The 26968-nt window shown below is 43.4% G+C and overlaps 1 protein-coding gene across 4 annotated transcripts in view; it reads right to left on the bottom strand.

The window, feature by feature from the left end:
- Window positions 1-26968, bottom strand: part of LOC133448242 (plasma membrane calcium-transporting ATPase 1-like) — a 96919-nt gene that overhangs the window by 34712 nt on the left and 35239 nt on the right. For 2 of the 4 annotated variants that reach the window (XM_061726587.1, XM_061726588.1), the window contains exons 2-7: window positions 22525-22908; window positions 7978-8175; window positions 5878-6135; window positions 5159-5284; window positions 4479-4604; window positions 403-438 (exon numbers count right to left, since the gene is read on the bottom strand). In XM_061726587.1, coding sequence (XP_061582571.1) covers window positions 403-438; window positions 4479-4604; window positions 5159-5284; window positions 5878-6135; window positions 7978-8175; window positions 22525-22717 — 937 coding nt within the window. In that variant the 5' untranslated portion in view covers window positions 22718-22908. The remainder of the gene's footprint in view (window positions 1-402; window positions 439-4478; window positions 4605-5158; window positions 5285-5877; window positions 6136-7977; window positions 8176-22524; window positions 22909-26968) is intronic. The other 2 variants (XM_061726590.1, XM_061726591.1) reach the window with 1 other exon arrangement.

Raw genomic sequence — 26968 nt, 5'->3', positions numbered from 1 at the left:
TCGTCCAACTCTGCCGTCTGTCAACGAGCCGGACGGGCCGTTCCCGTGCCAACATAGTTAATCTCTGGACACACACAGATTCAAACCGTCCTTTGATCTTAACTTATCAACGGGTTGGCATTCATGGGCGTCCAAGAAAACGTCTTTTCCCCCTCGTAATTCCATGAGCCCCCTGTTGTAGTTGCCGTGGCAACCGCGGGCGCTGACGCGCTGCCAGGTGAGAGTTGCACCCCTCGACAGGTAAAGCAAGGCGAGAGAACGTCCCCCTCGATGCAGCAGACAGAGGAGAGAGAGATGGACTGGACGCTCCCCTCCTGCCCCGGGGTGGGGGGGGGGGGAGTAGCAGCGGGGTGGAGGGAGAGAAGGACAGATGGATGGATGGATGGATGAATGGGGGGTTACCTTTGTTGCGATTTTCGGGGGGTCCTTGTTTTTTACCTGTTCGGACAGAGAGAGAGGGCGGAGTGCTGAGAAGATGGCTCAAAGGAAAAGGAGATCAAAATCAAAACTGAGGGAAACACAAAATTCAAACAGGTAGGAACCCACAGGTGTGTGTGTGTGTGTGTGCTGTGGGTGGGAATGGACCAATCAGAGGAGAGAGACGCACTCGCCTCCCCGCCGCCGAGAACCTGGAGGTGACTTCACTGCCACGGACGATCAAACTTCACCGCCAGGGAGGACCAACACGTCTCCTGGCCGTTGGACTGTTGGACTGGTGGACTGTTGTTGGACTGTTGTTGGATTGTTGTCAGACTGTTGTTGGACTATTGTTGGACTGTTGTTGGATTGTTGTCGGACTGTTATTGGACTATTGGACTATTGTTGTTGGACTATTGATGGACTGTTGTTGGAATATTGTTGGACTGGTGTTGGACTATTAATGGACTGTTGTTGGATTATTATTGGACAGTTGTTGGACTGTTGTTGTTGGACTATTGTTGGACTGTTGTTGGACTGTTGTTGTTGGACTATTTTTTGATTATTATTGTTGGACTATTGTTGAACTGTCGTTGGACTATTGTTGGACTGTCAGATTATTGTTGGACTGTTATTGTTGGACTATTGATGGACTCAGAGTGCGAAATACAGGGGGATTCGGGGGGTCCGACCCCCCCGATTAACCCTTGAGCCCCCCTGAAGGACTCAAAAGCCAAATTTAGGGGGGGTCTCAATGTTGTCAAAAAAATAAATAAATTAGGCTATATAATATAATATGATAATTTGATTGTCACTAATGGTCAATTAAATATGTTTAAGAGATCGCCATATCAAGTATTCACAATTCAAAACTTTTATTGGTTTAACACAAGTCCTGCACCTTTATACCTTTATGTATGCAAATTAGCCATGTGTGCCAGCACAGCGCAACAAGGCTTTTCCGCAGTTAATAACACGGACAGCCAGGCGCGCGGACCTCAACGGACCTCCTCTGGACAAATTCGACCCGGTTCCATTTGTCAGAAGCTGGATTAAAGCAGGACATCGCCTCTCTTCTTACTGGAATGGAAACCAGGACGGAAAGGACAAGAAGTCGAGAAATGTCCAACCCCCCCCCCGGCAAAAAAAAACAAACAAAAAAAAAACTGGGTATGTATGTCTATGCGTATGTATGCGTATATATATGTATATATATATATATTAAATATAGTAACAATGCACATATATATGCCTTAGGTTTTTACCAGCATGGTATTAACTATTAATATGCGTGCAGACAAGGTAAAAAAAAAAAGAAAAGGCAAATTTGGTCTATTTTAACTTAAGGTAAGAGGCCAGCCTGCTTAATATGGCCTGAACCCACCTGAGAGCTAATGTTTTTTTTTAATTTTTGTTATTATTATTTTGCGTTATGGCCTGTTATGAGTGTGATTTATGTGTAAGCTGCGTGAACCCACCTGTTGAGAGCCATCATATTTTTTTTTTAATTTTGCATGATGACCTGTTATGTGTGGAATTTGTGAATGTGTTCTCATGTTTTAACACAGCTGCAGCTGTGTTAAAACATAATTTCCTGGATGGTTACATAACGTTAAATAATCAGTCATCATTGTGCAGGCTGAGGATCTGTTTAAGTGCACTGATTGCACATCTCCGATAGTGGCATTTGTTGTTATTACTGTTATTTGAATGCACAATTCATTTTCATTGTATTTTTTTTATTTATCTAAAAAAATACATAAGCCTATTTTATTTGGTTATTCGTTTCTGCAATGCACTGGCCGTGCGCCAGTGTCTTGTCTGGTATTTATTCATTAAGTGCACCAGTGTGGTGCCAATTAACGTCTTTTATTTATTTTAATTATCGGATTTAATTTGCTCCCCCTCGGAAGAGCTGGAGGAAGTGTCTGGGGTGAAGGAAGTCTGGGCATCTCTGCTGAGGCTGCTGCCCCCGCGACCCTGGAACGGATCCAAGCGGCGGACGATGGATGGATGGATGGATGGATTTAATTTGTAAATAACATTCTGCATCGTAATGCAGAATTTTGCCTCCTGTTAGTAAAACAACGTGCATCTAAAATGGTTAAAAGTGTGCGTGTATTTGTCATAGGCTATAGTAGGCTGATTGTATTGGTTTATTGTATAGGGCCACACTGTTTAAAAAACAAAAAACAAAAAAAAACGCAAGTTAGGGACCCCCCCGAATATGGATGGGTATTTTGCACACTGGTTGGACTGTTATTGTTGGGCTGTTATGGTTGGATTATTGTTGGAGTGTTATTGTTGGAGTGTTATTGGACTATTATTGATGGACTATTGTTGGATGGTTGTTGGACTGTTATTGATGGACTGTTGTTGGACTGTTGTTGTCGGACTGTGTGTGGTTAAACTAGAAAATGGACGAATATTTCTAGACAGTGATGCTGATTTCAGGAGATCTTTGTGTCAGATTCAGCGTAAACGTCACCAGAACTTGCTCGGGTTCCTCCAGGTTCCCGGTTCCCTCCAGGTTCTCAGGTCTCGCGGTTCTCCTCATTAGTTCCCAGCCGGTTGCGGGTTTGTTTTTTTGTTACCGCGGTTACCGGAGCGTCTCTCTCCGCTGAGCTGGTCCATTCAGCCGGTGCACAATGAATGCCTGACGAACTCAAAACTTTAGCCGGTAAAATGATGATCAGACAGAAACCAACTGAAGAGAAACACACTAGTAAAAGGGGGTTAGCATGACCACAAGCAACTCAAAGGGAATAGAGAGGCCTGCAGAGGCTCGCTGGTCCGGATCACTGAGATGTTTGAGGGTCGTCTGGACCTTTGAAGGGGTTCCTGAGGTGGTTCTGGTTCAGGGTCGTCTGGACCTTTGAGGGGTTCCTGAGGTGGTTCTGGTTCAGGGTCGTCTGGACCCTTGAAGGGTTCCCTCCTACCCCACTCTGCCCCGTGTAGCCGGCAGAACCAATCAATGAGACCAAGACGCAGAGTCGTCTCAGGTGGCAACGAGTCGGTTTTTAGCTCCGCGTGGACACGATGACAAGCTCTTATACCCCCCACCCACCATCCACTCAGTCCCATCCAGGGTCAGATGGACCTTCTGGAGTCTCTTCAGCAGGAGGACCGAGGTCTACCTGCTGGTCCATCACAGGGACCCGGAGGACCTGGAGAAAACCAGCTGGGATTCGGACCAGGAACCTTCTGGTGGTCCAGCATCATTTAAACGGAGGAAGGAGTTCCCCCTCAGAATGAAGACGCGATTTTCTGGGGTTCGTTTACGTTTGGAGGGAATCTGGATCAGACGGTTTCATTCCTGCATCCAGACTGGAGCCGGGATCAAACCGGGTTCAAGTCGGGATCAAACCGGGTTCAAACCGGACTCAAGTCGGAATCAAACCGGGTTCAAGTCGGGCTCAAGTCAGGATCAAACCGGGTTCAAACTGGACTCAAGTCGGGATCAAACCGGGTTCAAGTCGGGCTCAAGTCAGGATAAAAACGGGTTCAAGTCGGGCTCAAGTCAGGATAAAACCGGGTTCAAGTCGGGCTCAAACCGGGCTCAAACCGGTCTCAAGCTGGACTCAAGTCGGGTTCAAACTGGGATCAAACCGGACTCAAGCCGGGTTCAAGTGGGACTCAAGTCGGGATCAAACCGGGTTCAAGTCGGGCTCAAACCGGGTTCAACCCGGACTTCTGTTTCACCGAGTTTATAAGCTTTTTGGTTCTGGTACTTTGGGTCCGGCTGAGCGGTTCCTAACGGCCACTGCTGAACTCGTCTTGGTCTCATTCATTCGTGGCTGCTGCTCGTTAGCTACGAGGCTACGAAGACGCTGCCGCTGCGGTCGGATCTCCGTCCCGACCGCAGCCGGTACCACAGTACCGGGTCCTCAGAGCAACACAAGCTCGTGGCTCCTGCAGATGCCTGGGGAATCCGTTCGTGGGCCGTGAGGTTCGGGCGCCGGAGTCCGTCCCGACGCGTGGGACTCTCAGCCCTCCGGTGACCTTTGACCCGTGTTTGTACCACGTGTGTGCGCGACGGCGTCCTCCTCCTCGCGTCTTACTTTTCTTGACCTTCTTCTCCTCGTCGTTCTCGCCGGCGCCGAGCAGCGTGAAGATGATGCCGGTCTGGGAGTTGAGGCCGACGGCCGACACCACCATCCTGCCGGATCCCTCCATCACGTGGGTCCCTGAGGAAAAACACAAGCTACGAGTCAAACCGCCGCTTTGGATTCACTGCAAAAACTCAAAATCTTAACAAGAATATTTGTCTTATTTCTAGTTATAATGTCTCATTTTTAGTCAAAAAATCTCATTACACTTAAAACAAGACTCATCACTGGAAAAAACAACAATTTTCACCTGTTTCAAGTAAATTTTCATTTAAAATAAGTAGAAAAATCTGCCAGTGGAACAAGATTTTTTTGCTTGTAATGAGAAGATAAATCTTGTCCCACTGGCAGATTTTTCTACTTATTTCAAGTGAAAATTTACTTGAAACAGGTAAAAATTGTCAAATAACAAGTTATTGTTCTGGTAATGAGTCTTGTTTTAAGTGTAATGAGATTTTTTGACTAAAAATTTGACATTTTAACTAGAAATAAAACAAATATTAAGGTAAGATTTTGAGTTTTTGCAGTGTTCCCTCAAATCTGAAATCATGTCAGGACGCATTGATCCAGTCCTGAGGTTGTTTCCTCTGATGGAGGAGGTCATGTGACTCCCCGGAGGTCATGTGACTCACCCGACAGCAGCATGGGGTCCTTGTCCAGGGACTTGCGGACCTGGTCCGACTCCCCGGTCAGCGAGCTCTCGTCGATCTTCAGGTCGTTGCCCTGGATCAGGATCCCGTCGGTGGGCAGCAGGTCTCCTGCAGGGTCAGAGGTAACAGGGTCAGAGGTCACGGGGTCAAGTTCAACATGCACTACGTCTTCCATATCCATCTCTCCTCCTCCTTCCATGGAGCTGCTGCGATACGTCAACGTGCCGCCATATTGGATGTTCAAGACTGCGCTGTAAACTAATACAAGTGAATGGACTTATTTTCATAAAGCGCCTTTCTACAAAGAAATGTACGTTTTACGTCTCATTTATTCATTCACACACGCACTAATATACTTGGGAAACAGTTAGGCACCAAATATAATATATTTCATTTTCTCAGATGGCAAAAATAAGAACTTTATTGATCCCACATAGGAGTAATTCATGTTATATCAGCTATAGAGAACAAGGTGGTGCCGAAAAACAATATATATCATCAACAAAACAAATTAAAAAAATTTCAAATAACAAAATAACATATTTGAACCATTTTTCAGACAATAAAATAACTGAAAAAATCTGAAAAATTGTTCAAATATGTTATTTTGTTACTTGAAAAATGTAAAATATGCTGGATCCCAGATCGTCGTGGGGGACGGCCCTGGTCCTAGTCCTTGTCCAGGGTCTCTGTTTCCGTACCGTACTTAATCTGGGCGATGTCCCCCACCACAATCTCGGCCACGGGGATCTGGATGACCTGGCCCTTGCGGATGACGGTGAACTTCTGTTCCTGCTCGATGCGGCTCTGCAGCCCCCGGAACTGCTTCTCCTTGGACCAGTCGTTGAAGGCCGTTACCAAGACGACGATGATGACCGAGAACAGGATGGCGGCGCCCTCGATCCAGCCGGCCTGGGCCTCGCCCTCGTCCTCCACGCCGCCGGCCGCCTGGCCGCACTCTGCACAGCAACAACAACAACAATAACTAGACAATTTCCTCGCAGAAATTTCGGGAGTGCCACCACGGGCTGCAGCACATTTGTGTACATTATTGCATTTTGCAAGCAATAAAGGTGAAGGACTCACATATCGGCCAATCAGAAGAAAGGGCGGGGCTAATTTGCACCAATGAAGGTCAACGACTCAATACCGAGTCCTATGACACCACCCATGACTCTCTATGTGAAACCATTCAAAAGTTATTGGAATATCACATTTCGACACATTTCAAGGGGCGGGGCTAATTTGTATATATAATATACAAATGTATATATTTATATATATAATAAAAATAATATATATATATATCCCATGAACCGGTTCCCAGCAGGACTGGTGATCATCTAAGGTCAGAAGGTCAGGGTTCAGATTTCTCCATTTTCCAGGGTAAAGTATATGAAGTCTGTACTGACTGGGTCATGTGACCAGGTCTGGCTCAGTCTAATCAGTCAGCAGCTGAGCTCTGGTTGCTAGGGGCAACATGAACCTCGACATGAGGAAGGTTCCGGGTTCGCTGTGAGAGCCACAGAACCCGGCAGATTCTGACAATCTTAATTTTATTCAGATATTCCTTAAAATGTGTTAGTAACGGCAGTTCGAAAACAAAGTGAGATTTTTTTTAAGAAAACTTTTGATTATATTGCAGTGAATGGGGACTGAGGCAGGAATTGGCGCAGCTTTTTCCCTCCCCGTTTAAATTTTGTGCATACCCCGCCTGTCAAAGTCACATTTTATGAATCCCAACATCTATGTCTACATTCTAACCAAAAATTATCTTTCTCGCTTTCACGGTTCGGCCGTGAGTTCGAGCTACACATAAAAATTAAGGTAATTTTTTTACTGTCCCTCCCACTCTAAAAAATTAGAGCTCCACTCTAAATTTGACAAAAAAAGTGATTTCCAGTCCTCGCTTGAGGGCTCATATCTTGAAAAGTGTACATCTTAGGAAAAAAACTGTTTCAGGTTTGGAGAGGGAAGAGAAGTTTTCCTCCGTTTTGAAGTTTGAATGACATTTCTACGTGCAAGTATGAGACAGATACGTGACTCAGAAAAAAGGTGAATTTGGGGTTTTTTCGAACCTCCTTCCACCCACAGTGTGACATTCTGCCCCATTCACTTACATGGGAAAATCTCCGCATTAGTTTGGAAATTTGGAAATGTTTTTTGCACTTCGTGCAAAAACTATTTGTGCCATCGCTCTGAAAATCTACAGGACTGTAGTTAAATTCAGGGCCTACAGCTCACTAAATTGGTTCAAAATTTTTCGAGTAACGGTGTGCGAGTGGTGAGGCCCCAAAGTTCTCCATTAGAATTAGAATAGAAACTATTAGAATACGTAATTTTTCGCCACATGGGACGTGCGTGCCAAGTTTCACAAGTTTTCAAATGTTGAGTTTTTGGGTACCAGGGTACCATAGTAACAGGGGTACCAGGGGAACAGGGGGGGGTACCAGGGGAACAGGGGGGGGGGGGGTACCAGGGTACCAGGGGAACAGGGGGGGTACCAGGGGAACAGGGGGGGGGTACCAGGGTACCAGGGGTACCAGGGGTACCAGCGTACCAGGGGTACCAGGGGTACCAGGGTACCAGGGGTACCAGCGTACCAGGGGTACCAGGGGAACAGGGGGGGGTACCAGGGTACCAGGGGTACCAGGGGTACCAGGGTACCAGGGGTACCAGGGGTACCAGGGTACCAGGGGAACAGGGGGGGTACCAGGGTACCAGGGGTACCAGGGGTACCAGGGTACCAGGGGTGCCAGGGGAACAGTGGGGGTACCAGGGGTACCAGTGGGGGTACTGACGGTCGCTGTCGCCGCCCTCCGGGTGGTAGAAGGACAGGGCCAGGGAGATGATGGCGGCGATCTCCAGGATGATGAGCGTGACGTCCTGCAGCGCCTCCCACACCAGCTGCAGGAAGGTCTTGGCTTTCTTGGGCGGGATGAAGTTCTTGCCGAAGGACGTGTGGCGCTTCTCCAGGTCCAGGGGGTTCCCGGACAGACCTGCGGACACAAGCACCCCCCGTTAGTGGTGGTCGTCATGGAAACCAGGGGCGGAGCCAGCCGGGGGTTTCACACCAGCAACCTTGTAACCCGGTAAAATCAACCTCTTAATCCTCGTATATCTCTGTAAACACGCCACCAGGTTCTACATCCTCTGGTTCAATTACTTCTGTTTCACAGGTGGATTCTGGGTAAGTCAACGTGGATCTGCGACCACCGCCCATGACCTCCAACGGTTGCCAGATCCAGGCGCGTCATTTACGCCGGGGACGATGGGGACGCGTCCCCACCACTTTGTCTGACGAGCAGATTTGTCCCCACCACTTAAAAAAAAAAAAAAAAAAAAAAAAAAATTAAGTAAGATGCGATTTGTCCCGTATTTTCATTAACGCCCCATACACACGTCTGTCACACACACATCAACACTAAATTTATCAATAATAACAAAATAAAACACAGGAAACATTAAGGCCAGCAAAATCTTAGTGGCGGGACAACAGGACCTGCTGTGTCTGTGCCCAGATCTTTATGTGTGTGACAGACGGCGGGGAGGACTCGGGCTTCACCTCCAGGTAGGAGTTGGGATTTGGGAATTAAAAGTTGCGTTCCGCAGGCCCGGTTCTACGAGGGTGCATAAGCATGCATTACACCCTCATTTTATGTGTCTTCATGCTCAGTTGAAAAGACGAAAAGTCTGAAAAAACGGACAAATGCGCCTGATTTATGGTTCCGCGTTAAATCGACGGCATCGAGGTTACGCAGCGTCGCGTACCGTACGTTCGCATCCCTGCGTATCCTACGCCGTACGCTTTGCGTTGGTGCAACAGTTTCCTGCAAAAGTTTCCTGCAGCAGCCAGTGCTGCTCTCTGCTGCTCCGTTAACACAAAGTAACCGTGGATATTCAGAAGTGGTTCAGCACAACGACACAAACAAGTTTACAGGACTGTCTCAGAAAATTAGAATATTGTGATAAAGTCCTTTATTTTTATGGAGTCTAAAAATGTCATACATTCTGGATTCATTACAAATCAACCGAAATATTGCAAGCCTTTTATTATTTTAATATTGCTGATTATGGCTTACAGTTTAAGAATAAGATTCCGAGAATATTCAAATTTTTTGATAGGATATTTGAGTTTTCTTAAACTGTAAGCCATGATCAGCAATATTAAAATAATAAAAGGCTTGCAATATGTAGGCCTATATAATGTTTCCGACGACCTAAATAAGACCGCGCAGATGGCTTTTAATATGGGGACAATATCGCATCAATACACATCATCTAATGCAATGCCTATTATTTATCATGGAACCTCAATTCGGAAGTAATGGGCGTAGCTCGTACCCAGCACTTTTCAAACCTTACTCAGGTTTATGGTAAATGTCCCCAGCACTTCTGAAATCAAACTGACGCCCATGGCCAGATCTGACAGGTTCCAGCCCAGACGCAATGAGAAACCCACCAAAATAATGAAAAACCAGCCCGAATCAAACATTCTCTACGTTAAAACCCTGAATTATTAAATGCGTTATAATTTCAAGCTTCACCCGCTGCTGCTTCCACCTGCCTGCGGTCCCCCACCCCCCTCTGGTCATCCCGTTGCTGCTTCCACCTGCCTGCTGTGCTGCTGACGTCCCCGACCCCCCAGTCTGGCCTTCAGCAGGAGGGTCCCCCCTTATGACCCAGGTCCTGGTCCAGGTTTCTTCCCTCCTAAAGGGGAGTTTTTCTTGCCACTGTTTGGCTTAAGGCTTTTCTCCCACTAGGGGAGTTTTTACCTGGCATTGTTTATGTTATAATTGCTCGGGGGTTTATGTTTATGTTTATGTTCATGTTCTTGGTCTCTGGAAAGCGTCTAGAGACAACATCTGTTGTATTAGACGCTATATAAATAAAATTGAATTGAATTGAATTGAACCTAGCAACAGGGGCGGGGCTTGACAACGGGTCAATTAATTAAATATAACGGGGGGGGGGGGGGAGGGGGGGCACCAGATAAGAGCCATCAACCTGACAGCGCTGATGCCCCCCCCCCCCCCCCCCCCCCCCCCCCCTCCCCCCCTCAGATCATAAAGTATCGACCTCTTATGAAGGAATAATCAATACCTTTTTCCCACATGTCATTACCCAGAATCCCCGTGTGACCGTTCACATTGGACGGGTTTACATGAGGCCTGTGAGGGGGTCAGGGGTCATGGGGGGTTAGGGGTCACGGGGGGGTCAGGGGTCATGGGGGGTCATGGCAGGATCTGCCCAGCTGCTGCCATGTTTCCACATCAACGATGGACAGATACAGGGAGACCGTCAGCCAATCAGAGGCCGTGTCCTGACCCGTCAGCCAATCAGAGGCCGTGTCCTGACCCGTCAGCCAATCAGAGGCCGTGTCCTGACCCGTCAGCCAATCAGAGGCCGTGTCCTGACCCGTCAGCCAATCAGAGGCCGTGTCCTGACCCGTCAGCCAATCAGAGGCCGTGTCCTGATACACACACCGTGCTCCACTCAAACCTCTCAGAATAAACAGCTGATAAAAATTAAAAATTAAAAATAAAAAAATAAAAAAATCAATCAATGAATAAAAAAAAAGAATAAACAGCTGATTTAATCATCAAATCAGACTCAAAGATGTCGGTGAACTTCGGTGACGGTGTGGCAACGTCCCTGCAGACAAACCGAGGTCAAGTTTGAACACTTCAGAAAGATGTTTTAGTTCCCAGAACTAAACTACTGATAACAGACGTCAAACGAGGAGAAACGAGGAGAAACAAGGAGAAACGAGGAGAAAGGAGGAGAAACAAGGAGAAACAAGGAGAAACGTGGAGAAACAAGGAGAAACGAGGAGAAACGATGAGAAACAAGGAGAAACGTGGAGAAACGAGGAGAAACGAGGAGAAACGAGGAGAAACGAGGAGAAAGGAGGAGAAACAAGGAGAAACAAGGAGAAACGTGGAGAAACAAGGAGAAACGAGGAGAAACGATGAGAAACGATGAGAAACAAGGAGAAACAAGGAGAAACGAGGAGAAACGAGGAGAAACGAGGAGAAACGAGGAGAAACGAGGAGAAACGAGGAGAAACGAGGAGAAACGAGGAGAAACGAGGAGAAACGAGGAGAAACGATGAGAAACGAGGAGAAACGAGGAGAAACGAGGAGACACGAGGAGAAACGAGGAGAAACGAGGAGAAACGAGGAGAAACGAGGAGACACGAGGAGAAACGAGGAGAAACGAGGAGAAACGAGGAGACACGAGGAGAAACGAGGAGAAACGAGGAGAAACGAGGAGACACGAGGAGAAACGAGGAGACACGAGGAGAAACGAGGAGAAACGAGGAGACACGAGAAGAAACAAGGAGAAACGAGGAGACACGAGGAGAAACGAGGAGAAACGAGGAGAAACGAGGAGAAACGAGGAGAAACGAGGAGACACGAGGAGAAACGTGGAGAAACGTGGAGAAACGAGGAGAAACGAGGAGAAACGTGGAGAAACGAGGAGACACGAGGAGAAACGTGGAGAAACGTGGAGAAACGAGGAGAAACGAGGAGAAACGAGGAGAAACGAGGAGAAACGAGGAGAAACGAGGAGACACGAGGAGAAACGAGGAGAAACGTGGAGAAACGTGGAGAAACGAGGAGAAACGAGGAGAAACGAGGAGAAACGAGGAGAAACGAGGAGAAACGAGGAGACACGAGGAGAAACGAGGAGAAACGAGGAGAAACGAGGAGAAACGTGGAGAAACGAGGAGAAACGAGGAGAAACGAGGAGACACGAGGAGAAACGAGGAGAAACGAGGAGAAACGAGGAGAAACGAGGAGAAACGAGGAGAAACGAGGAGACACGAGGAGAAACAAGGAGAAACGTGGAGAAACGAGGAGAAACGAGGAGAAACGAGGAGAAACGAGGAGAAACGAGGAGAAACGAGGAGAAACAAGGAGAAACGTGGAGAAACGAGGAGAAACGAGGAGAAACGAGGAGAAACGAGGAGAAACGAGGAGAAACGAGGAGACACGAGGAGAAACGAGGAGAAACGAGGAGAAACGAGGAGAAACGAGGAGAAACGAGGAGAAACGAGGAGAAACGAGGAGACACGAGGAGAAACGAGGAGAAACGAGGAGAAACGAGGAGAAACGAGGAGAAACGAGGAGAAACGAGGAGAAACGAGGAGAAACAAGGAGAAACGTGGAGAAACGTGGAGAAACGAGGAGAAACGAGGAGAAACGAGGAGAAACGTGGAGAAACGAGGAGAAACGAGGAGAAACGAGGAGAAACGAGGAGACACGAGGAGAAACGTGGAGAAACGAGGAGAAATGAGGAGAAACGAGGAGAAACGAGGAGAAAGGAGGAGAAACGTGGAGAAACGAGGAGAAACGAGGAGAAACGAGGAGAAACGAGGAGAAAGGAGGAGAAACGAGGAGAAACGAGGAGACACGAGGAGAAACGTGGAGAAACGAGGAGAAACGAGGAGAAACGAGGAGAAACGAGGAGAAAGGAGGAGAAACGAGGAGAAACATGGAGAAACGTGGAGAAACGATGAGAAACGTGGAGAAACGAGGAGAAAGGAGGAGAAACGAGGAGAAACATGGAGAAACAAGGAGAAACGAGGAGAAACGAGGAGAAACAAGGAGAAACGTGGAGAAACGAGGAGAAACGTGGAGAAACGAGGAGAAACGAGGAGAAACGAGGAGAAACGAGGAGAAACGAGGAGAAACGAGGAGAAACGAGGAGACACGAGGAGAAACGTGGAGAAACGAGGAGAAACGAGGAGGAATGAGGAGAAACAAGGAGAAACGTGGAGAAACGTGGAGAAACGAGGAGAAACGAGGAGACACGAGGAGAAACGAGGAGACACGAGGAGAAACGTGGAGAAACGAGGAGAAACGAGGAGAAACGAGGAGAAACGAGGAGAAAGGAGGAGAAACATGGAGAAACGTGGAGAAACGATGAGAAACGTGGAGAAACGAGGAGAAAGGAGGAGAAACGAGGAGAAACATGGAGAAACAAGGAGAAACGAGGAGAAACGAGGAGAAACAAGGAGAAACGTGGAGAAACGAGGAGACACGAGGAGAAACGAGGAGAAACGAGGAGACACGAGGAGAAACGAGGAGAAACGTGGAGAAACGTGGAGAAACGAGGAGAAACGAGGAGAAACGAGGAGAAACGAGGACAAACGAGGACAAACGATGAGAAACGAGGAGAAACGAGGAGAAACGAGGAGAAACGAGGAGAAACGAGGAGAAACGATGAGAAACGAGGAGAAACGATGAGAAACGTGGAGAAACGAGGAGAAACGAGGAGAAAGGAGGAGAAACGAGGAGAAACATGGAGAAACGAGGAGAAACGAGGAGAAACATGGAGAAACGAGGAGAAACGAGGAGAAACGAGGAGAAACGAGGAGAAACGAGGACAAACGAGGACAAACGATGAGAAACGATGAGAAACGTGGAGAAACGTGGAGAAACGAGGAGAAACGAGGAGAAACGAGGAGAAACGAGGAGAAACGAGGAGACACGAGGAGAAACGAGGAGACACGAGGAGAAACGTGGAGAAACGAGGAGAAACGAGGAGAAACGAGGAGAAACGAGGAGAAACAAGGAGAAACGTGGAGAAACGTGGAGAAACGAGGAGAAACGAGGAGACACGAGGAGAAACGAGGAGACACGAGGAGAAACGTGGAGAAACGAGGAGAAACGAGGAGAAACGAGGAGAAACGAGGAGAAACGAGGACAAACGAGGACAAACGATGAGAAACGAGGAGAAACGAGGAGAAACGATGAGAAACGTGGAAAAACGAGGAGAAACGAGGAGAAACGAAGAGAAACGAGGAGAAACGAGGAGAAACGAGGAGAAACGAGGAGAAACGAGGAGAAACGAGGAGAAACGAGGAGAAACGAGGAGAAACGAAGAGAAACGAGGAGAAACGAGGAGAAACGTGGAGAAACGTGGAGAAACGAGGAGAAACGAGGAGACACGAGGAGAAACGAGGAGAAACGAGGAGAAACGAGGAGAAACGAGGAGAAACGTGGAGAAACGAGGAGAAACGAGGAGAAACGAGGAGAAACGAGGAGAAACGAGGAGAAACGATGAGAAACGAGGAGAAACGAGGAGAAACGAGGAGAAACGAGGAGACACGAGGAGAAACGTGGAGAAACAAGGAGAAACGAGGAGAAACGAGGAGACACGAGGAGAAACGTGGAGAAACGTGGAGAAACGAGGAGAAACGAGGAGAAACGAGGAGAAACGTGGAGAAACGTTAAAGTCCCGGCTGAGAGAAGCAGAGGCTCCACCTGAGGAAAGTCCTCGACAGTAACATCTACCAGCTGATGTAACTCAACCTCAGGAGGTTCCTCTAACACCTCTTTTCCACCAAACCGGTTCCAGGGCTGGTTCTGGTTCTGGTTCTGGGCCAGTGCTGAGTTTGGAACCGAGCTTTCTGTTTCCACTGACAAAGAACTGGCTCCGGGCCAGAAGAACCGGTTCATTGTAACAGCAACTCTTTCAGTCCAGCGTTTCCTGCCGACGAACCGGCCGCTTGATCTGGGCCGAGCGCTCATTAGTGTCGGTGTTTGTCCTCGTTCTCACCCCGACCAGACCCCCCCCATGGAAACATAATTACTCTTCCTTCATCAAACCCCCCCATGGAAACATAATTACTCTTCCTTCATCAGGGAGAGTGATGTAGCGGCACGACGACTCTGATCACTAAATGGAGCAGAGCCGAGTTCTGCAGCTTTAGGGAACCGGGTGGAAGTAATGTCATCCTGGAAGTGGACCGACACAAACACACACACATGTACACACACATGTACACATACATATATAAACACACACACACACACACACACACACACACACACACACACACACACACACACACACACACACACACACATGTACACACTCACACACACATACATATATAAACACACACACACACACACACATACATATATAAACACACACACACACACACACACACACACACACACACACACACACACACACACATGTACACACTCACACACACACACACATGTACACACTCACACACACACACACATGTACACACTCACACACACATACATATATAAACACACACACACACACACATAAACACACATATATACACACACACATGTATATATATATATATATATATATATATATATATATATATATATATATATATATATATATATATATATATATATATATGTATATATATATATATATATATATATGTATATATATATATATATATATATATATATATATATATATATATATATATATATATATATATATATATATATATATATATATATATATATATATATATATGTATATATATATATATATATATACATACATATACACACACACACACACACATGCATATACACAAACATATACACACATATATACACACACACACGCGCGTACCTTGCTATCAGTGGACCTGTCATTGCACTTCCACCAACAGTGGACCTCTGTTTCTGGTCATTTAAAAAAACAAAAATAGGATAGAAAATTAACTTTTAAGGCCTTTTACCATTATATTACAGCAAATGTGATTTTTAATTTTTTTTAAAGAAATTGCCATATGCTGCAGAGGAACTGTCTGTAGGGGAGAACGGGGTGATTTGAGCCTGTGGGGAAGTTGAGCCACCCCTTGTTTATGAACAACCATAGACACATTTGGTCACGTGACCACATGTGTTTGAAGAGTCATCCATTGTACTCACCCTGTGATGGAGAAAGGCTGATTGAGTAAGTGGTAAGCATATTTAAGTTCAAAAAACTGTTTTTTTCCGTTCAAATGACATGGCATGGGATTGCTTTAAAGAGATACATGGATATGAAACAACTAGGAGAAGTGAAAAGCCCAACTTCACATTCAAAGAGAATGATGAAGGACTCATCCCTAGAGGTGATGTGCTCATGAAACTCCCAAAACCGCAAAAACTTGGGGGAACAGCCAGAAGGGAGAAGACGTTCGTATTCCCGTGCAGCATTGACAAGTGGGATGTTGAGTAGTAGCCTTGAAGTTAATTTTTTTCTTCATTGTTAACAATAAAACATTTAAGGAGTCATTTGGTGTTGAATTTGTCTTGCTTTGATATGGCATTAAATGAGGTGAAAATGTTAAGTTTTACTTCAACATAATCAGTGGTACAATTTACCCCCCTGTGGCTCAACTTATCCTCTCCCTAGGCTCAACTTACCCCTCACCGGGGGCAAGTTGAGCCAAGAGACCACTTTTTTTTTAAAAAGTCATATTTTGAAAACAGTTAATTTTAGATCAAAGGTGATTATTCCCATGGATGCACCACATCCTGAAATATGTGTACCTATTTTAGTTGGAGACATTACTGTCATGCCTTCACTTTAAAGATGCCTTAAGTAAAAACTGGCTCAATTCACCCCGCTCTCCCCTACTCATTCTATCACCTAATGACTGTTTGTTTACTGCAAAGACTTTATTTGATTCTTTCAAAAATGTATAATTTCACTTTAATGTTATCAACATTTAAACATTTCTCTGTGATACAAATATTACTAAAATAATCATGGCCACTTTAATTGAGAATAAATAAGGTTTTACCTGCAAATCAGAAGTAACCTGGTTGCATGCACCAATACCATTGACTGCAATATTAGCAACAAAACTGACTTCATGTAGGCTTTAATTATATATTTTAAAGATTGATTACACCTCTGCACTAATTTTAATTTTCTCTTAGGGGAATTCACATTCTTCTGTATTATTGTTGTTATTTTGTATTTGCTGTTGATAATTTAATTGGAGTCAAGAGACATTTCCCAATCTTAGACAGGTTTTTAATCATGTGTCAACAACACTTTGTTGTGTCTTTTTGGACGTCTTCAGGACATTTATTTTAAAGTCATTCATGAATATAGCGAGGTCAGATAACATATTCTTGTTCTTTTTTCAATAAGTGTAATTTGCTGTTTTTAACACTCCCCCATAGTGAGAATGGCTGGAGAGCCAAACTGTGGAGGGGCTATTAAACGAAGGAGAAACCAGTGTACATGATTTATTATGGTATTGTAAAAAAATAAAAAATGCTCAGCTTTAGTTGATGTCTTCAGCTTTATAAGTATTTTAGAATCTACAAGGGGGAGAAAAAATAGAAAAACAACCAGGATAAAATTGTGAATAAAATAGTCAGCAGTACGATTCTTTCTTTTCAGTTTTAATAAATCACTAAGGACTGATGTGACATCACACTTTGACTAGACCTTGAAAGAAACTAATATTGTTCAGTCCCAAAATACTCTGACCAGTTCTCACAAGCACTGGAGTTGCTTGATTAATTGTAGTAGTTTGTTGACTTACATTATAGAAAAAAGATCCCCACTTGAACTGTATAAAACGACCTGAGTCCACTGTTCACTGGTACATAATGACACAAGTTCCCTCTTAGATATTATGAAGTGACAATCACACTCCAGCATGGATTAATTTAAAAAAAGAAATAAGCAAAATGGATAATTCTTAAGAGAATACACTAAATACAGTCTAATCGATAGTGTTGTTATTCTTTTTAGTAATGTTGTTAGCAATGTGGTCATTGCAGTTTTTGAAATGTGGGGTGTATTGTGAAGACACAATGACAACCTATCATGATATATGTAAGTTAAGCAAAAACAAAAACAAAACAAACAATTCAGGACATAGACTATTATTGATAGTAACATTAAGGTATTGCCAAGGAACAGCAATTTAACATGGTATGCATTAAGTATTCAGCAGGTATTGCTGACCTAATATCGTCTGATTAACAGTATTTAGTGTGAACAGGATTAAGAACTAATGAACTATTTCTGTTCAGAAGAGGGCACAAGATATTACTCGGTGAGAAATGGTATTTTGTTTCCTTCTGTGTTTGCAAATACTCTTGAATGTTGAATCTTACATGCTTAGATGTATTGTGTGTAGTCATATACCAAAACATCAAAAATCATCATCAGGTCATCGTTTGCACTGTTTGTTAATAAAAAAAAAAAAAAATCATCATCAGGAAACAACCACATTGTAAAGCAAATCAGTTATTAAATCAGGTTGCTATACTGCTAATCATCTTCAAATGAAGTTAATTAATATCTTGTGTCCTCTTCTGAACAGAAATAGTTCATTAGTTCTTGATCCCTTTCACACTAAATACTGTGAATCAGCCTTTAAATGACCATCCATTGTTTGCAAGTAGATATGCAAAGAAATGGACGCAGAAATTTTGTCATGGGAAAAAATACTTTCATGTAGGATTTTTTTTTTTCTGACAGCTGTAATCTGTGTCACATAAAGATTGAACAGACAAGAGGGAACATGTATAAAGTTGTAGTAAAAGTCTTATTTTTGATGAGTGGGTAGCCCTTTATTTTAATACAGCGTGAAGCTTGAAACTGGTTAGGACATCCACTAAAGTTCAGTCTTTATGTTTTGTTACAAAAAACACAACAATGAGTCTTGTTCCAGGAGACTATTTAGTTGAGATATTTTTCTCACAAGTATTAAATTAGCTTGTTTCTTTTATTCACTCCTGCTAGAGTGTGATTGTCACTTCATACTATCTAAGAGGGAACTTGTGTCATTATGTACCAGTGAACAGTGGACTCCTGTCGTTTCATACAGTTCAAGTGTGGACCTTTTTTCTATAATGTAAATCAACAAAGTAACATAGTGTAGTGTCCAATTGTAGACTGATCATTATATTTCTAATGTTATCCTGATTGTTTTTTATTTTCCTTTTTTAGATTGTAATTAACTTATTACTCCTTTGCCTTCTGGGTAGCATTTCATTTTACAGTTTATCCAAAATGTTTAAACACATTTCCTGAAAGTATAACTTGGTTTCCCAAAACTAAACACAAAACTGAAAAGAGTTAATCAGTTTGCCAAACCTCCACAAATCTCTTGCAAAAAACACTGCACTCAAATCCAAGTTCACTCCTCGCAAAACTGATTCTGTCCTTCAAAACGATACACACAGCTGTCATATATTTCTTACATAGTATTATTCATTTAGCTTAATAAGCAGAAACATTCAAACTCCAAAATGTATGAAAAGAAGAAATAATATTTCTTCTTTTCATAAATTTTGGAATTTGAATTTTTGTCCATGAGGGAACCTGTGTCATTGTGTTTTCTGTAATGTGCATTAACAAATATATTGAAATCCTGTTTGTGTAGATTAAGCACAAAATTATATTGAAACACTGAAAAATGTAAACTTAAGACATCCAATAAAGTTGAGCCTTTAATCTTTTGTCATAAAACCAATAAATCATGTTTCAAGACTGGTTTCTTCATGAAGTAGCCTGATAAATAGCCCCTCTACAGTCTGAAAGGCTGCCTGCTGCTGTCAGCAATTCACACTAGTGTGTGTTAAAAACGACGTGTGTGAATGAATCGTTGCAATCCCTGCTCCAGCCAGCAGGAGCAGTGCTGAGTATAGAGTTTAACACTCGCACACCTTCATGTCCCCTCTTGGCAAATATATTAAAAGATTTACCAGAGGGTATTAGACATGATTTTGGCATGATTTAAAGCAGTGGTTCCCAACCTTTTTTCCTTTTTCCCACCCTACTTGTGTCTATGACCAGCCAAGCCCCCCGACCCGTACGTACTAGCACCAAAATAGTCTTTAATTGAAAAAATGAATATTAATTATGTTTTTTTGATACATTTCTCTTTGGTTTACTCTGTATACATATGACTTTGTTTTTCTCCAATGTCACCAATGTATAAAATACGCACAAAAGAACATTAAAGGACATAAAAATATTTTCTGAAAAATGTCTCTTTTAATATGAGACCAACATTTTTTAACATTTTTCCTTTAACAACCTGTCGGAGTAGATTAAATGTTGAGTAATGATACAATAATAAGGAATGAAATCATTTCCTGTGTTTGTCACCAGTGTATAAAAAACACAAAAAATATTCAAGACATTCATAAATTATTCCTAACAATGTCTTATGAATGACTCATTGGCAAATATAATTTTTACAACTGCATAATTTCAAAGCAGACAAAGTTTCGCGCCCCCCCAGAGATCTCTGGCGCCCCCCCCGAGGGGGCCCGGACCCCAGGTTGGGAGACACTGATTTAAAGCATGATCATCAGAGGACCTGAAAAATGTCCCCTGCTGGCTTTGAGGTCCACTGTTCATGAGTGTGTAACGACACTGAGGTCCAGTGTTGAATAGGTACGCAAGTGTACATGCACAAACACACACACACATATATACATACACACAAGTACACACATATATACACACACACACACACACACACACAAAACTGTAATTTATTACAGTCTCACATCACTTGTGTATAGACCCCTTTAAAGAGACACGTTTACGACGCAGAGTTCAAACTCAAGGCTATCAGATTAGCGGATGGCGGAAGGGGAACACGTTCACCGAGACGGGACGGCCGCGCCGCCCACGCAGACTCGCATCAGGGCGACTGTGACGAGCCGGGACCGTTGGATGCTCCATCGCCCAGCTGCTCTATTCCGACACGGAAGAAGAAGATTTCAAGGGATTCAGGGATGAATTGGAAAAGTTCCCCTTCGCGTTTGTTTTGGGAGTCAACAAAGTTTTCAAAAAGCTGGTTTTTATTTTGTTAATAAAGCTTTGACTTACAGTACTTTTCTTCTTGGTTTTGTTTTTTTTTGCATTTTCTGTAGCGCAGGTCCATCGGATAGATACGTAACTCAACCCCAGCCACTACTACGCTATCTTACAGTATATTCTGTGCGCCTTATACATAAAGGGAGTTTGAAAATAGGCCATTTATTGATGGTGCACCTTATAATATGATGCGCCTTATGGTGCGGAAAATACGGTACATACACCTGCATACACCTGGATACTAGTGATGCACCGATTGTTCGGTAACCAAAATTTTTCGGTAACCGAAATTGTTCGGCCGAAAATGGCAAAAAAACACTTTTGGTGTTCGGTGGAATAAGTGGGGAAAAAAACCGAACAATTAATAACGGCGTTGTAAAATAAGGAAAAGACTGGCCGCTCCGTCCCGTAACGTTGCGCACTACATAAATCGTTGGCCAACCAAAAACTAACCCCATAAGAATTTTACCTAACATTCACCAGGAGGTGGAACCAAAACAACATAATGCTGGGAAATTTAAAAAAAATCATTTTTTTATGTTCAACAAATATTTTCTACCTTGTAATTTTGTAAAATATTTTTTTCTTTGAAAAGCCTAAATCAAATTTATTCGATTTATGCAATGGTGAAAATATTGGCAAAATAAATGAAAAACTGCTGAAGAACCATGTTCGGTATTGTTCGGTATTCGGCCAATTGTTTATTATTATTTTCGGTTTTGGTTTCGGCCACAAATTTTCATTTCGGTGCATCACTACTGGATACGCACTATGGCTGTAACAATATATTGTGCCACGAAGTTTTGCGATACAAAAACGTCACGATACGTGTCGTGGAGGTGACAAACTGTATTGCGAAATTGGATTATTAATATTAATAGCCTATATTGTGTTGACTAGTAAAGCGCAGCGTATTGGTGATGAACGCGCCTCGACCCGCGGACCAAAATCTTCCTCCGCCTCAGAAGAAACTAGTCCCGTTTTGGTCCCGATCACAGGACTCTTGCAGGGTTTTGAGCTCTGAACTTTTACTTATGTAAGGCTGGTGTAGAGTTAAGCCTTACCTTATTAAATTAAACCTTTTTTTTGGGGTGGTGAGTAGGATAAACACGGGGAAACTTCTGCTGAGTTCCAGTGTACTTTAATGTCCCTCAACAGTGTAGGATTTTAGAACATCAACTCAGCACCTAGTGCCGTACTGTGGCGTATCACTCCGCCCAATCTAGAACAGACTAATCACTACAGATAAACTAGTCCCTGATTTACATCACAATATAAAGAATATGTTTATGAAATAATGAACCCTGAATTACCAAAATAACCTTCTTAACAAAAATAAATCTCCTCTTACACTTATAAGGTGAGCATGAATCAATCTTTTTATGATGTAAAATTGTATGTATTTATTTACTTTTATTTATTTATTTAATTTGAGTAGGTCTGGATCTGGACCCTAGTGGTCGGTAGAGGACCTGCAGGTCTGGAGGTTTCCCCCCAGGAGTACCTCAAAGCTCTGTATGAGGACTTCTACATGCTGTTGATTAAACCAAATATCAGTTTATATGCAGACGACACTCTAAACTTTAGTGGTCTCTAGAGGACCCGCAGGTCCTCTAGAGACCACTAGGGTCCAGATCCAGACCTGCAGGTCCCCCAGGACCCCCAGGACCCCCCGGGGGTCAGGTACGCCCCCTCACCTTCCACGGGGGAGGTCTTGAGGCGCCGGCAGACCCCCTGCACGTCCCCAAACTGGTCCTGGATCCGGCCGACGGCCTCGCCGGCCCGCAGCTCCATCAGGTCGCGGAGATCCTCCACCGTGACCCCGAAGTCCCCATCATGGTTGCCGTCGGCGACCGAGTTCCCCGGTGGGTGTTCCGTGTTGTTGGCCATGCTGGTCCCGGTCCTGGTCCCGGTCCCGGTCCTGGTCCTGGTCTCCGGGGGGCCCTCAGGCGTCCTGGTTCAGGGGGGGGGGCTGGCAGGCAGAGGGGATTGTGGGTAATGCGGTTCTTCAAACGCTGGGGTTAACTCCTGACCGGGACGACCGTCACCATGGAAACGGGGGCATGGCCTGCTGGGTCGAGCTGCACAGGAAACAAAAACACAAGCAACATTTAAGACTTTTTTATACAAATCTACACATTTTTCAATGTCAAGTACAAGCACTTTCAAGGGTAATTTTCAAAATCTTCATCGCTGGGGTAAAATATCTACAGGAATATATAAACTCATAATTGTTTTTTCCGATTTTTATCACAATTATGTTCATTGTATTGTGCTGAAAATATCTAGTTATGTTTCATCGTACTGATTTTATTCTGATCCCAATTTTGTAAAAGACACAGTTATAATTTCAAGCACTTAAACTAAAATTCAAGCACTTTTCAGGCCTTGAAAACACATCATTGAAATTCAAGCACTTTCAAGGATTTCAAGCACCCGTGGGAACCCTGTTCATACCATTTTCAAACAAATTTAGGACCAAAAAGTCACTAAGAATTCAAGCACTAAGGTCCAGGTTGCCAATCTGACAGTTTCCAGCCCAGACATGATGTAAAACCCGCCAAAATAATGAAAAAGCAGCCTCAATCAGACATTATATATGTTAAAACCTTAAATTATTAAATGTGGAATAGATTTCAGGTCATAAGCAAATGAAGCTAAAAAAAGTTGAGGCTCCAAACAAAGACTACAATTAAATTGAGTAGATTAAAGTGTTTGTTTCTACTTTTCTCTGCCATAATGTTAATAATGTCTCCTAAATATTTAGTAAAAACCAGGAAAAGCAGCCCAAATATATATATTTTTCAGCCCAATTGTGCTGAAACTTGCCCAACCTGGCAACACAGATTCTGACCCTCCGCAGGAGATTCTCCTCAAAACGATGAAATTAACTTTTTAATGATGAGTGGATACATTTAATCTAAAATTAAGACCCTTGAGTTGAAATTTAAGATAAATGAAAACATTTAAAGACCTTATTTTAGCAAAATGAGACTTTTTAAGACTTTTTAAGGACCCGTGCATCAGCAGAAACATCAGAAACGTCAGCAGAAACAGCAGCAGAAACATCAGAGGGCATTTACAGGTTTGACCGGGGATAATTTAAGACTTTTTAATACCATTTTCAAACAAATTTAGAACCAAAAAGTCACTAAGAAATCCAGCGCTGAGGTCGAGGTTGCCAGATCTGACAGTTTCCAGCCCAGACGTGGTGTAAAACCCGCCAAAATAATGAAAAACCAGCCTGAATCAGACATTATCCATGTTAAAACCGTAAATTATTAAATGCATAATAAGTTTCAAGTCATAAGCAAATGAAGCCAGAAAAAGTTCAGGCTCCAAACAAAGACTAGAATTAAATTGAGTAAATTGAAGCAAATAAAGTATCAGTGGGTTTATTGTATACATTTCTACTTTTCTCTACCATAATGGAAACTTTTTTGTTAATAATTTCTCCTGAATATTTAGTAAAAACCAGGAAAAGAAGCCCAGATATATATTTTTAGTCCAACCTGGCAACACAGATTTAGAACCTCCGCAGGAGATTCTCCTCAAAACGATTAAATAAACTTTTTAATGACAACTGGATACATTCCCTCTAAAATGAAATCTCTTGGATTGAGATTTAAAGACCGTATTTTAGCAAAATTAGACTTTTTAAGGACCCTGCATCAGCAGAAACATCAGAGGGCGTCCACAGGTTTGACCGAGGTAAATTTAAGACTTTTTAATACCATTTTCAAACAAGAAAATGAGAAATCCAGCTCTAAGGTCGAGGTTGCCAGATCTGACAGGTTAATGTGCAAATGTGATGTAAAACCTGCCAAAATAATGAAAAACCAGCCAGAATCAAACATTATCGATGTAAAAAACTTAATAAGACAAATTAAGACATTTAAAGGCCTTATTTTAGCAAAAATAAGAGTTTTTTAAGACTTTTTAAGGACCTGCCGTCGCCCTGCATCAGCAGAAACATCAGAAACATCAAAAATATCCTCAGAAACATCCTAAAACATGAGCAGAAACCCCTCAGACCGTATTTCCATCAACTCCTCACATTACTTCCAGCGTCGGTCCGAACCACAAGTGTAACTGCAGAGACGCGCTGACTCAGCAGATCACCATGGTAACGGGACCACGCTGCAGTTCCAGCATCGCTGGGCCGCGTAACCGTGGCAACAGGTTTCCCCGGCAGCTCGACGGCCCAATCAGACGCAATTAGGAGAGAAAAATAATGCTTTCAGAGTAAATGTCAGAGTAGGAAAACAGGTTTAGCAGCTTCTTCTTCTCCGGCAGCCACGACGACCTCCGCACTTCCTGAGGCGTGTCTGAACTTTAAAACTATAAAACTCCGTTTAGTGCAGGCGGAAATCACAGCTGTGAGCTCCAGGAGCTGTAAAAGTTTGTGTTGTAAACACAGAGAAATCACGTGACGGCAGACAGCAGCCGACCAATCAGACGCCAGAATCAAGCAAGAGCACATCACACGCTCATTTCACGCCGTTTCAACTTCAATACTTGATATTTCAGGAAATTTCAGACTTTTTAATACCATTTTATAACTAAATTTAAGACCAAAAAGACAAGAAATCCAGCGCTGAGGTCGAGGTTGCCAGATCTGACAGTTTTCAGCCCAAACGCGATGAAAAACCCGCCGAAATAATGAAAAACCAATCAGACATTCTCTATGTTAAAACCATCAATTATTAAATGCATAATACATTTCAAGTCATAAGCAAATGAAGCTAAAAAAAAGTTCAGCCTCCAAACAAAGACTAAAATTAAATTGAGTAGATTAAAGCAAATCAAATATCAGAGTTTCTACTTTTATCTGCCATAATGGAAACTTTTTTGTTAATAATTTCTCCTTAATATTTAGTAAAAACCAGGAAAAGCAGCCCAGATATATATTTCTCAGCCCAATTTAATACTTTTTAATACCATACTCAAACTAAGTTTAAGACCAAAAAGACACTAACAAATCCAGTGCTGAGGTTGAGGTTGCCAGATCAGACAGGTTCCAGCCCAAACGTGATGTAAAACCCCAGAAATAATGAAAAAAAAACAGCCCATCAAACACTCTCTATGTTAAAACCATAAATTATTAAATGCAAAATAGATTTCAAGCTTCACAACACCACTAAATAGCCCAAAAAAGGTTCAGGCTCCTTAAATCAAATATCAGTGAGTTTATTGTGTAAGTTTCTACTTTTCTCCGCCACAATGGAAACTTTTTAGTTAATAATTTCTCCTAAATATTTAGCAAAAACCAGGAAAAGCAGCCCAAGTATATATTTTGCTGAAACTTGCCCAACCTGGCAACACAGATTTAGAACCTCCACAGGAGATTCTCCTCAAAACGATAGAATAAACTTGTTAATGATGATTGGATACATTCCCTCTGAAATGAAGACCCTTGGATTGAGATTTAAGACAGATTAAGACATTTAAAGGCCTTATTTTATCAAAACTGGGATTTAAGGCTCTTTAAGACTCTTTAAGGACCTGGACGGTTTCTCTGGTAACGAGAATATCTGTTTTACAGACGCTGTTTTACTTCACCGTGGCAACAGCAGCTCATTCAGCTCAACTCTCTCTCACTGCAGTAAACACTGGCAACGCAGCTAGGCCCGTTGCCATGGCGACGCTGGAAACGCCCACTCCTGTCCAAAGGTGAGCATTCCTGCCTGACCTCCAGGCCACGCCCACCTGCACGCAGGCCACGCCCACTCCGGGCCAAAGGTGAGCATTCCTTATCATGTGTGTGTGTGTGTGTGTGTGTGTGTGTGTGTGTGTGTGTGTGTGACAGGTGACTCAGCGCTGTGATTGACAGCATGAACGACACCACAACATTGAAGTGATGAAGCTGCAACGACCAAATCAGCTGCAGTTCCTCTCCAGACCACCAGGGGCCACAAGGTGGGTATGACCAGGTATGATCAATCAGGTATAATCAATCAGGTATAATCAATCAAGTACAATCAGGTTAGGGATGCCCGATTACCGATACTGGTATCGGTATCGGGGCCAATACTGCTCTCATAAACTTGTACTCGCAACAATTCTCCGATACCACTTCATTGTTGTTGTAGTTACTGATTAGCTCCTCTAGGGGGAGATGTTGAGCTGCAGTCAGCGGTG

The sequence above is a fragment of the Cololabis saira genome, chromosome 8 (genome assembly GCF_033807715.1).
Source record: "Cololabis saira isolate AMF1-May2022 chromosome 8, fColSai1.1, whole genome shotgun sequence".
In the NCBI taxonomy this organism is placed as follows: domain Eukaryota; kingdom Metazoa; phylum Chordata; class Actinopteri; order Beloniformes; family Belonidae; genus Cololabis; species Cololabis saira.
This window is presented reverse-complemented; position numbering and strand designations above follow the sequence as displayed.